General features: G+C 38.7%; 1 protein-coding gene across 1 annotated transcript in view; it reads right to left on the bottom strand.

The window, feature by feature from the left end:
* myo3b (myosin IIIB) overlaps nt 1-12,641 on the bottom strand; it is a gene marked incomplete at both ends in the record, with an annotated part of 144,724 nt that extends 132,083 nt beyond the window's left edge. Inside the window, 6 exons of the mRNA XM_079428644.1 lie at nt 3,787-3,886; nt 4,171-4,275; nt 5,274-5,408; nt 5,902-5,922; nt 6,302-6,485; nt 12,547-12,641. Of these exons, the coding sequence (XP_079284770.1) occupies nt 3,787-3,886; nt 4,171-4,275; nt 5,274-5,408; nt 5,902-5,922; nt 6,302-6,485; nt 12,547-12,641 (640 nt within the window). The remainder of the gene's footprint in view (nt 1-3,786; nt 3,887-4,170; nt 4,276-5,273; nt 5,409-5,901; nt 5,923-6,301; nt 6,486-12,546) is intronic.

Raw genomic sequence — 12,641 nt, forward strand, 5'->3', positions numbered from 1 at the left:
AATATTTAAGATGTTTATCAACATAAATACACTTTTTTTTGTCATGTTCAATATTTTAATTGCAGAGTCTAATTAAAAGAATAGCTCACCTAAAAATAAAAATTATGGTCACACTTTAGAATAGGTAACACATGTTAACTATTAACTACGACTTTTCCCTCAATAAATTCTTAATTTGCTGCTTATTAATAGTTAGTAAGGTAGTTGTTAAGTTTAGGTATTGGGTTGGATTAGGGATGTAGAATAAGGTCATGTAGAATAAGGCATTAACATGTGCTTAATTACTACTAATAAATGGCTAATATTCTAGTAATATGCATGCTAATAAGCAACTAATAGATGTAACCGTAAAATAAAGTGTTACCAAAATTATTTCTTTATTTACTCTCATGTCGCTTGAAACTAGTATGTTGTCCATAATGGAGCTTGACAAACATTGTCACTATAAACCATTGTTGTGTAGGAAGAAAAATGTTGGTAACACTTTATTTTAGGGTCTCTTAACTATATGTTCCCTGTCGATATTTCACTCGTACTGGCGGTTTTCAGGTTTCAAATGCAGCGCCGTCATTGTAACCGTGCGTTCACACCACCGCCAGCGAGAGCGTCAAAGTGTCCGGCATTCATACATTTTCAATGTGAGCCGTCGGCGAGCTCCGGTGAGAGCGGTGCGGCGCGTCTTGGACGGTGAGGGCGTCGAGGAGAGTTTGAAGTCAGGTCAACTTTATGGTAATGAGCTATGACGTGGTTGGGCGGCAACCAATTGGAATGTAGAAGTCCTCCGCTTGAGAGGGTTCCAGAGAACGCAGTCCTGTACATTTTGGTTCCGACCACATTAGTTCCCAAGCATTTTCAAGCTAGAACGCTTGTTTTTCAGCGGAAATGCAATTCATTTCCTCAAAACAAAACAGATTTGACCAATTGCATTTAGGCTACACCTCAACCAGGACAGTTTGGAATGTAGGCTGCGCACAAATTAATGTTAATGTTAATTAAAGACCTAGGCAAGTACGTCTCCTATAAACTAGACTAGAAATTGGCGTCACGGTAGCCATCGCATAACGGTGACTCGGGCCTGTGTATCAGCCCTGAACCGTTGGAGGGACCCCCTCTGGCTGAAGCAAGGTGTGATCTTGGACACGGCGCACAAAAGTAAGGTTGTCACGACAGATGCTTCCAACAAGGGTTGGGGAGCGCTGTGCGAGGGCAAGCCAACCTTCGGTCTTTGGTCCGAGGAGGAAGGACATAAGGGGACACCTAGTACGCTCAGACAGCAGGTGTCATACATAAATCACCAGGGCGGCCTCGTCTCGAAGCGCTTCTGCACGCTGACAAAAGACCTTCTTGTTTGGGCTCAGACCAACCTGCGCTCACTGTAGGCGAAAATGAACCAGGGAGCAGACATGTTGTCAAGGAACAACGTCTCCTCAGAGGAATGGATGCTCCACCCCCTCACGGTTCAGAAAATCTGTGAGATCTTCGGCAGAGCTCGAGTAGATCTCTTTGCCTCCGAAGACAACTCTCACTGTCCAATCTATTTCACGAAGAGCACAGATGCACTGGCCCACGAGTGGCCCCATCTTCCACTCTATGCGTTCCCTCCAATCGCCCTGCTACCTCAGGTCCTCAGACGAGTCAGGGAAGAACGGCACAGGCTTCTTCTAATAGCCCCTTTCTGGAGGAATCAGCCGTGGGTGTCGGAACTATTCCAGCTGCTGGAAGCAGCCCCGTGGCCCATTCCCTTGAGACGGGACCTCCACTCTCAAGCGAACGGCACGCTGTGACATCCACGGCCCGAGTTATGGGCCCTGCATGTGTGGCCGCTCAACGGGAGCCTTCTGTCCTCCCAGAGCGTGTCTTAAACACTATGGCGGAAACTAGAGCCCCGTCTACCAGACGCCTCTATGCTCTGAAATGGTCCATTTTCTCAGCTTGGTGTCAAGATCGCGACTTAGATCCGGTCACCTCTGATGTATCAATGGTTCTTTCGTTTCTGCAGGAGATGCTGGATAAACAGCGTTCCCCATCCACCATCAAGGTTTACGCTTCAGCTATAGCGGCTTTTCATGCCCCTATTGCTGGCCGTTCGGTGGGCAGAGATAGTGCGGTAGTCCAGTTTATACGAGGCGCCAAGAGATTGAACCCTCCTCACCCTCGTAAAGTTCCACCTTGGGTCTTACCAACTGTGCTAAGGGCCTTGAGAGGCCCCCCGTTTGAACCATTGCAATCGCGAGCCTGAGATCGCTCTCGTTTAAAACCGCCCTGCTGTTGGTACTGGCATCGGTTAAGCGAGTAGGAGACCTACAGGCCCTTTCTGTCAACCCTGCTTGCCTGGAATTTGGGCCTAACGACTCCAAGGTCGTCCTAAAACCAAGGCTGGGTTATGTACCTAAGCTTTCCGCGCTTCTCCCCTTGATGGATGACCAGAATTTTCCCTGCTCTGCCCCGTCAGGGCCCTGAGGGTATACATCGAGCGTTCTGCCTCGTTCAGGAGATCAGAACAGCTTTTTGTCAGCTTCGGTAACCGCGCTAAAGGTCGCCCTGTTACGAAGCAAAGAATCTCCAGGTGGATAGTGGATGCTATCACCCTAACATACTCCTCCTTGGGCTTGCAGTGCCCCATTGGAGTCAGAGCCCATTCCACCAGAGGCATCGCCTCTTCCTGGGCATGGTCCAGCGGGGTGTCCATTTCGAAAATTTGTGAGGCGGCCGGTTGGTCCTCGCCGTCCACATTTATGAGGTTTTACAACCTGGACGTCCCCGCCTTGCAGACCAGAGTCCTTTCTGCTTAGTTCGCCATTTCCGGCTAGATAAGCTATCTCAGGGGTTCACTTGACCAACTTTGCTCAAGTCCCTCCTTCTCTTGGAAGGTCCATATTATGGGCACTAAGTGTCTACTTACGGGACGACACCCAGGCCATGGTTGACCCTGGTGGCTCGGCCTGTGCTTGGTGTATTTTTAACTCCCCTGGGTCCTCCCACGGGAGTTACGTTTTGAGTCGTTTCCCATCATAGCACGGCGTGATTGTACTGGTTCCCATACAAGCGTTTTACGATGCAGTACGGATTAAATATCGACAGGGAACGTACCCCTTTACTATTGCAACCTCGGCTCCTTGAGATATGGGAATGAGTACTGCGTTCCTGGCCGTGCTATGAGCTGCACGCCTCAGTCGATTCATTCAAAGAAATCTGAGTTGCGGCGGCGAAGCTTATACCACTTATATAAGCTTATACCGCTTATATAGCCAGAAGCCCCCCCACCCATTTTGGCGGGCTCTGGCGGGCTGCATAGCCAAAGGCTTGCTCATCGCCGCCGCCGAGCCATTGGTACGATTTTATAGCACTGCACGAACCAATGGACGTGAGGTTTCACTGCGTGATTGAAAAGGCTTCAGTGAAGAGGAAAAAATTTGTTTTTCCCATACAAGCATCTTACGACGCAGTACTCGTTCCCATATCTCAGGGAACCGAGGTTATGATAGTAACCGAGTATGTTTAATAGTATGCATATTACTACAATATTAGCCATTTATAAGTACTAATTAAGCACATATTAATGCCTAATTCTACATCCCTAATCCTACCCAATACCTAAACTTAACAACTACCTTACTAACTAATAATAAGCAGCAAATTAGGAATTTATTGAGGTAAAAGTCGTAGTTAATAGTGAATAAGTGTTCCCTATTCTAAAGTGTTATCAAAATGTTTATAAAACTCTTTAAATCAAATGAAAATCCTCTTTCTATAATAAAAGTCTCCTTTCTCTGCAGCAGCCATTACCGAAGTCCACCAGTTTGACTCCACCGTCTGTGGTGAGGAGGATGTTGTTGCCCTTCACATCACGGTGGATTATTCTGTTGTTGTGAAGATGCTGGAGACCCTGAAAATAAAGCAAGAGAAACTTGAGTCAGTAAGTGAGGACTGAAGGCCAGACTGCCTGTGATCGGCCCCTGAAGTCTACAGCTGGACACCTTCTGTCTTTCCTCACTATCAGGGCCCAAAATAACTACTCTGGCACCGTCAGAGCACTGAGGCAGCGTTCCCTGTGCTGGGGGGAGCAGATTACTTCAGTCTCTCTCTCTCTCTCTCTCTCTCTCTCTCTGTGTGTGTGTGTGTGTGTGTGTGTGTGTGTGTGTGTGTTTGTGTGTGTGTGCTGTATCTCACCAGAAGTGCTCCATACAGGATGTAGGAGATGATGGGCTCCTCAAGACATTTCCCCCTCATCAGCAAACCCTTTATCAGTTCAGTTACTGAACCCCCATTACACAACTAACAGAGAGAAATGCCAGACAGAGAGGGAAAGTAATGAGGAAAGGGAGAGAGAGAAAAGAACAATAAGAAGAGGGCAACTAAACATAAACTACATTAGTAAGGACTAAGCACTTTTTATGAGTCATAAAATAACAAAACACACCACACAGAAAAAAAATATCAGTAAAATATCATAATATCAGATAATATTATGTATACGTATTAAATAGTTCACCTAAAGAGAATTATATCATCTTTTATTCAGCTTCATGTCATTGCAAACATGCAGTCTTCCTTTCTTTGGTAGAACATTGAATAAAATATTTCTTATATATACTTACATATTTATGTGTGTGTGTGTGTGTGTGTGTATGTGTATGTATATATTATAATCATATTCTGATTATTATATTTTAATCATATATTAATCTGTTCATTGTGAAAACATTCACATGTATTCAGTTAAAAGCTTGAACACGGTTAAAATATGGCTAGCTGCAGAACAAGCAATATTCAGTCAACATGAGATTGAAACAAATCAGATTTATTGATGATAAATATATAAAGCTAGTTATTGCATATTTAAATTGTGTAATCCAAATATATGTACAAAGATTATATGTAAATCAAACATATGTAATCAAATACATAAATCTTATATTTAGGCCCAAATATTTATTTGACTACAGTGAAAACATGCAGTGACCAGCTCCAGTCTGTATGAGAAATGGTTCAAAATATAAATTGTTATTCTTTGCAAATCTTACCCTCCTCCATAACTTTGAATAGGTTTTGCTTACATTGGGTTTGTCTATACTTAAATGACATTTAAAAGCTGTTGAAAGATTTTCAGTAAACTACTTCTATTTCAGACATTTTTCAGGACCCAAATTTGAATCATGTGCATAAAACCGACAAAACTAAATATCTACAGCATCAGATCTGAGCAACTTTTGAAATGTGGATGTGTATAATGCAAATCAAATGCAAAACCAAGCATTTATAAAGAAATGTACCTCCAAAACAAGCCATAGCTGCCCTCCGGAGAGCTCATCTGCTTTGTAGAACATGCCAAAGAACTTCACCACATTGGGATGATTGGACAGTGAGTGCAGGATGTTGTACTCAGCTTCAATCTCCTCATCCACATCCTGACACAACCATTAGCACAACTGCATTAATCATATATGTTAGTACACAAAACAGCGCCCTAATTTGCATTTATTGTGTGTAATGACATGTTATGAGATTCTATGACTAACTACATGGACTGTCCTTAACTGAAGCAAGAAATAATTGAAAAATTCTGCTGATTCAAAAAAAAATACTATCATATACAGTACAAAGACAACATGTCAGAATATATTTTAATAATGAAAAGGATGTAAAAAACTCTCCCAAGCTTTCATGCATGTGGTTGTAAGACAGGCAGCAGGGTAGTCGACGGGTACAATGAAGGCAGCCATGCATGCACTGTGCAGCAGGGGGTTATGGGGGGTCAAGCAGCACTAATGGCATTACACTACATGGGGAATATCAGCATTAGGCATAAAAATAAAACATCCTGACAAGTTTTCCAAAAAATCAATAGCGCTATAATATGAAAGTATATGGGGGGGAAATTTAGGAAGAATATCTACTTACTCTGTTAGTGTGACTGGGATTCTGAGACAAGCCAGAGGACAAGAGGGGAAGAAACGCCTTTAAACTGTTTTTCTTTTATGTTTGGCTTTAAAATCATTGGAAACACTGTTAGGAGTTATAAATCCTAAATGAATAAATTAACTTGACTAGAGAACAGAGACAACGGTTACTTATTCACAGTACATTTTCAGCATGTTTTAGATTCATTATTTAATAATTTAGTTTAGTAATGTCACACTGCCCCCTTTTGAAACTACTGGGTCTACTCTATAACAATTAAGGTTTAAGACTCTCAAAGAGGTGAGAAAAAGAAAATAGGGTAAAATCATGGAATTAGTATTTTCCATGTGTTCACATCGGGATGAGAAGGCAAATCTCAGAAGGCCCAACAATGACTCACATTAATGGGATCCAAAACTTTCACGGCTGCTTGACTTCCATCTTTCTTACTGATGACCTTGTAGACCTTGCCATAGGTTCCTTTCCCAATTGTTTCCACAATGTCCCAATCAGAAGATGGATCTGCCAGCGACTCCATACTGATCATGCTTGACTTGTAGGGATACAGTCCATAGAAAGACCTCCTGAACATAACAAGTAATTTAAAGCATAGATTTAATTCAATTTCTTCACATGCAGTTAAAATACATATTTGAGATGAATTGTGTTTCTAATGATGTTAAAAAAGGGTATTCATTAAAAGTCCTTTTTTTTTTTTTTTTTTTTTTTACAATTTGAGTCATTTCAATAGGAATAGGAAATTTGTTTCAAGGTGAGGCCACATTTACAATTGTAAATTTTTCTGGCTGAAATCCAGTTATTCCAGTAGGAATCCACATGATCAGAATTTTCATGAGTGCAAAAGATAACCCTATGCAGATTTGAACATGGTGTAGGTTTGGCCACGCAAATTCACTGTGCTTTTACAAAGCTTGTTTGCCCTTGAAATGTCAGTAATGTTATTTCGCCTTTACGGTGAATGTAAGAGTTCACCAGAAAAAAAAAGAATTATCTCATCATTTACTCACACTTATGTCATTCCAAACCTGTATGATTAAATTTTTCATGGAACACAAAAGGAGAAATTGAGTTCACAGTTATTGTTCACTGCTGTTTTCCATACAATGAAAATGAAAGTTGCTGCCAGTGGCTGTCATGCTGCAAAAATAACACAATGGGCAAAAAAAAAAAAAAAAATAGACATATTGTGTAATGCTTCACATCTTCTGAAGCCATACAATAAATTTGTGAGACAAAGACTAATACATTAGTCACATGATTTCTCATCGGCGGCAGGTCTCATTAACTTTCACATATATTGAAATATCATAATGTGCCACATCAGATTTTACATCTCGTTACAAAATGTTGTTTGTGACTAGACCCAATGAGCTAATTTTTTTCATAATAGCACAAAAGTAAAAATTGCACTTAAGGAACATCAAAGGGAAGATTTTAGTTAAGGTTTTTTAGTCTGCTCTTCACATAAAGCTACTATATGGCTTCAGAAGAGTTGGAATACATTTGATATAAAACTTATATATAACTTTCATGGTGCTCTTTTGTCATTTTTGTAGCTTGACAGTCCCTGACACAGTGAACATTTAGTGACACAGTGAACATTTATCATTCCTTATTTGATAGGGGGATTTCATTGAGGTTTTGGAGCTACATGCAGGTTGAGAAAATATGACAGAATTTTCATTTGTTGGCGGAACTCATCCTTCTAAATTAAATTTGTAGAAATATAAGATAGTTTTGTTTTTGTGGTCACTACATAATTGTTATACATTTATGTTTTTATAATATGTTATTCATAATTGTATTTCCTACATGAAGTCTATGCCTTGCAAATATTTAAAATGTGTATCCTTATGTCAAACAGGCTAATGGGCTGCATCAAACCACAATCACAATTTAACACAGGATTTACAAAAAACAAAAAAAAAAAAAAACTATGATTTTGGCTTGACGTTTAAGACATATCAGGTAGCATAACAAACAGCTAGTCTTTCTCAAAGAAGCACAGTGAAGGGTCAGACATAATCATGCTGTCAAAGTCATGCTGAAATGCTGATATTTTGTAATAGGTGTCAGATTTTTCAATTTCTTATCAGTCTCTCTGACTTTGCTATGGTCTATATGTCGTGTGTTGCATAAGAAAGTAAGTCAATGCTCTATTTCCTAAAAGCAGCATGTCACATAGGGGGAAGCAAATAAAACAAAAAAAGACCTAAGATTGAGCCTTGCGGTACACCGTTCTTATTATTATTTTTGTTTAAAGTTTGTGTACTCAGTTACACAAACACAGTGGTAGTGATCTGACAGATAAGGTCTAAACACATTTATCCACAAACAAATAAAGAATGTCACAAGACAGAAAAAGACACTATGATCACAATAGTATAAGTACTTACATGGAGAACAAGACCTCTCTTTGACGGCAAACACTAATAGCCACTAATAGCCTCAAAATGTACAAAATGTCATCATAGTGCTCCAGCCAGGACAAAAAAAAGAAAAGATTATTTGTAAAAGAAAAGAAAAAGGGTCTATAATTATTTTCAAAGCAAGAGAGCTGCCTGTGAATCGCTGGCACATGGGAGTATTAGGTGATGGATTCAGATACCCACTTTCCCTTCACTGCGCTCTAAGAAGTCACAATCAGCTCACCATGATTGGATTTAACAGAGATTAACTCCGTCATGTACCTCAGGACTACTACTCTCTCATTTATCATTTAGAGTCCAAAACTTTCCCTCCTGATTACATTCCTGAACGTAATCTACAGAGGTATGGCGAGAGATACCACAGACAGGGACCTCAATACCAGGGGACCAATGTCTGGGTGATGATAAACGAGGCACAAAATGTGCTCTGATTCCCAGATTTATTTCAAGACTGTGTAATGGATTCAGTGCCAAAATATTGACTTAAAGTGTAGTAACAAATTAAAAGTATATGCAATAACATAAATTACAAGCAAGCAGTAAAGTATAACGACAAATTAGAAAATAGCATATAGCACAGATGTGCCAATAGATATAGATACTATAGATAACAGGGGTTAGCGATCTCTTTGACTTTATTTTTTTCAATTTGCCAACATCAACATTATGGTCATCAGTAAGTTAAATTATAACACCTCTTCATAATTTTCTCATCAATGATCATGTAATGGTGAAAATGTAATGGTATTCTGCTCATGTAATGATTCTCACCAATCTCCCACTCGTCTTGTTCTTTTTAATTGGCAAAGACTTGTAAAAACTGAAGCACCTGCACTATACACTGCAGAAGATGCTGATATTTTTACATGCTTGCATTTCATATTCACTTTAACAAGATTTTTTAAATAAATGATAATGGCTCTACCGAGTCTAATATATCAGAGACATGTGATGAATTTTGCCACTCATACAGACTCCTGAAGGAGGGCAGCGTTTATTTTGAGGACACGTTGATGTGGAAAAGGTAAATGGTGTTCTGCCCGTGGGGCTCTGAGCCTCGCGCACACAGAATTATGAATAGCATGAGCGATTAGAGCGATGGATGCTTTGACTGTGCCGTGCGAGATGGATATTTCATACCTCTCATCTATTTTCTGGAAAGGTAGAGAGCACAGCTGAATTTTCAATGTCATTTTAGGAAGAAACACATTTGCCACACAAGGACAACAGAACGGACTTCAATCTTATAATAATTTAAATACTATGATTGTGTGCTATTCAATATCGAATTGAAAATATTTTTTAAATCACAATTTAATTTACTTTTGAAATTAATTTGAATTGAGTTATAGTAAACAGGCAGTGTTGGGTGTAATTAGTTACTAATAATTAGTCATTGTAATTTAATTCCCTTTCCCTTGAAAAAGTATAGTAAGGGGTTACTCTTATTTTTTTCTGTAATGTAATTACAGTTACTTCTTATCAAATTAAACTTAATACTCTGTATAGACTGTCGAACATTCCTATACAATACAAAAGTGGTATTTAACATAAAAAATTCAAGTTTAAACTTTAAATGCATGCTCTTTATGTACCCTTCTCACTTTAAATACTTTGGTGAGTTAATAAGAATACTTATAACACTTTAGTGTCCAATTCTATTAACTAGTTGGTTATTAGCATGAATATTACTGGTATATTGGCTGTTTATTATCACTTAAAAAACACATTTTAATGTCTTATTCTGCAAGACCTTATTCTAAATCCTTGATCCTACCCAATTCTTAAACTTAACAACTACTTTAAGTATTAATAAGCAGTAATTAGGAGTATATAGAGGCAAAAGTCATAGTTAATAGTTAGTTAATAGTGACAATTGGAAACTTAATCTAAAGTGTGACTAGAATAATGTATGTGAAGTGAAGTGACATACTGCCAAGTATGGTGACCCATACTCGGAATTCGTGCTCTGCGTTTAACCCATCCAACGTGCACACACACAGCAGTGAACACACACCCGGAGCAGTGTGTGTTATCTAGGCAATAATCCTATGTAAAGTAATGTAGTTATCTAGGCAATAATCCTATTTGAAAGAATTACAAGAACCATTTCATGTCTATCCTTGTATCATTAACTTGTCGAGGTTGATATAGGATTTAGAAAGTCATTAGCAATAAGCGATTAAATAGTTTTAGAAGAGAGTAATTTGTACAGTAATCTAATTACACTGTTGAAGATGTAATTACTACATTTTTAGAGTAACTTATCCAACACTGTAAACAGGCTGCAAAATAATTCATGCATGTTTACACTTTGAAATGGGAGAGACGAACACAAATGACGTTAAGACCGGACACAGGGGCTAGGAAACACAGGGCTTATAAACACTGGGAAATTAGCAAGGAAGAACAGAAACAGGTGTGGGGCAATCACATGCAGGGCTGGGGACACATTAACTACTAATTAAAGGAACGAGGATGGCCAAATAGGGACACGAGAGGAGGGGAAACACAAGACAAGGACTGACAGTGTGTGTGTGTGTGTGTGTGTGTGTGTGTGTGTGTGTGTGTGTGTGTGTGTGTGTGTGTGTGTGTGTGTGTGTGTGTGTGTGTGTGTGTGTGTGTGTGTGTGTGTGTGTGTGTGTGTGTGTGTGTAGTATTTATGCTTACTGAACACTCAACTTCAGTGTACCAATGTAAAGAACATGAAGATCTAACAAAAAACTGTGTAAATTTGTGTGTGAGATTGTGTCTATGAATCAGTCAGATTCACAATGGTGTCAAAGCAATGTTTTTAACCCTAGAATACAGACTTGGTGGATCCAGAAACTGCACAGGGCACATTTTACCCACACTTCCTTTGGCTTTGAGCTGCCAAAAAAGCTCCAGTTCTATGTAAGGAATGCTAAAGTGTGTTACAACGTAACCCACCCCTGTCATCCAATGTTTAGTTAGCTGTATTAGCATGAAATTAGCTGTTTAACAATGCATCACATTTTGCCTGAGAATCTACTATTTATTCTAATGTAAATTATATGACTTAATCTGCAACGGTTTAAGTACTAAGCAAAATATAGTTTTGGATATATAGTTGTTCGGCATATATCTATTTACAGCCTTGACAACCATTCATATAAGATCGGGGAGGAAGTGGGTAAATAATGAAATTATCATAGGACTCCTAGCTTATCCCAGATAGGTGGAAATGGTGAAACTCTCCCCATGTTACAACCATACCCGGTCTCCCACTATACACTGCTTGTCAAAAGTTTGGAATAATTTGCTTAAGTTTTTTTTTAAATAAGTCTCTCGTGCTCACCCAGACTGCATTTATTTATTGAAAAAAGCAATACAATAAAAAGCAATAATGTTTTCTCTTTTTCTCTTTCAAAAAAGTTTTCTTTTTTTATTTTGAATATATTTTTAAATGTAATTTATTCCTGTGATGACAGTTTTCAGTGTCACGTGATAGTTCAGAAATCATTCTCATATGCTGATTTGGTGCTCAATTATTAGCAATTACTATTAGTGCTCAAAATATTAACAGTGGTTTTTATCATTATCAATATTGAAAACAGATTTTGCTGCTTGAGCATATTTAGCATATTAGAATGATTTCTGAAGGGGCAGTTTAAAAGAAAACAGTTTGTTTAAATTTTAATAATACTTCATAATTTTACTGTTTTTACTGTATTTTTGATCAAATAAATTCAGCCAAAAACATGAATTATTCTGAACGTTTGACTGATAGTATAGTTTGATATTTTAGTGGAAGGTTGCTTATTTTCCAAGAATGCTATAGTTTACCCCAGTGTAAATTTAGTTTCAGTATAATTTACTTCAATTCAGTTTCCAATTCAGCATCCTGCAGAATGTTCAATTTACATTCACACTCATGAATCTAAATAAAGCCATTGTTTTTTTAATTCTGAATATTATATTCTATTAACATAGAATATTATATAATGTTATATTACAAGGAAGCAGAAAACACACCCCACATTCATTAATTCCTTGGATGCTGCTTTGAAGTTTTATATAATAAAGTTTGAGGTTTGACCAAAAATATAGCAGTCTTCAGCAATGAGAATGTGTATGTCACTTGCTGTTTGTAAGACAGCATCGATGGTTTAATAATGCTGCCCAAATGTGTTTTGAGTCCCAGAAGCATCTGTCAGTGTAGGAGCTGAATTGCCTGTCGGTATCATCTGATCTGCTCTTCTCCAGATTAACTTTCACTGTCTCTGACAGCTCCTCGCCTCTCCACTCGGACAGACAGCCACAACTCAT

Source organism: Barbus barbus (genome assembly GCF_936440315.1).
Source record: "Barbus barbus genome assembly, chromosome: 11".
NCBI classification, from domain to species: domain Eukaryota; kingdom Metazoa; phylum Chordata; class Actinopteri; order Cypriniformes; family Cyprinidae; genus Barbus; species Barbus barbus.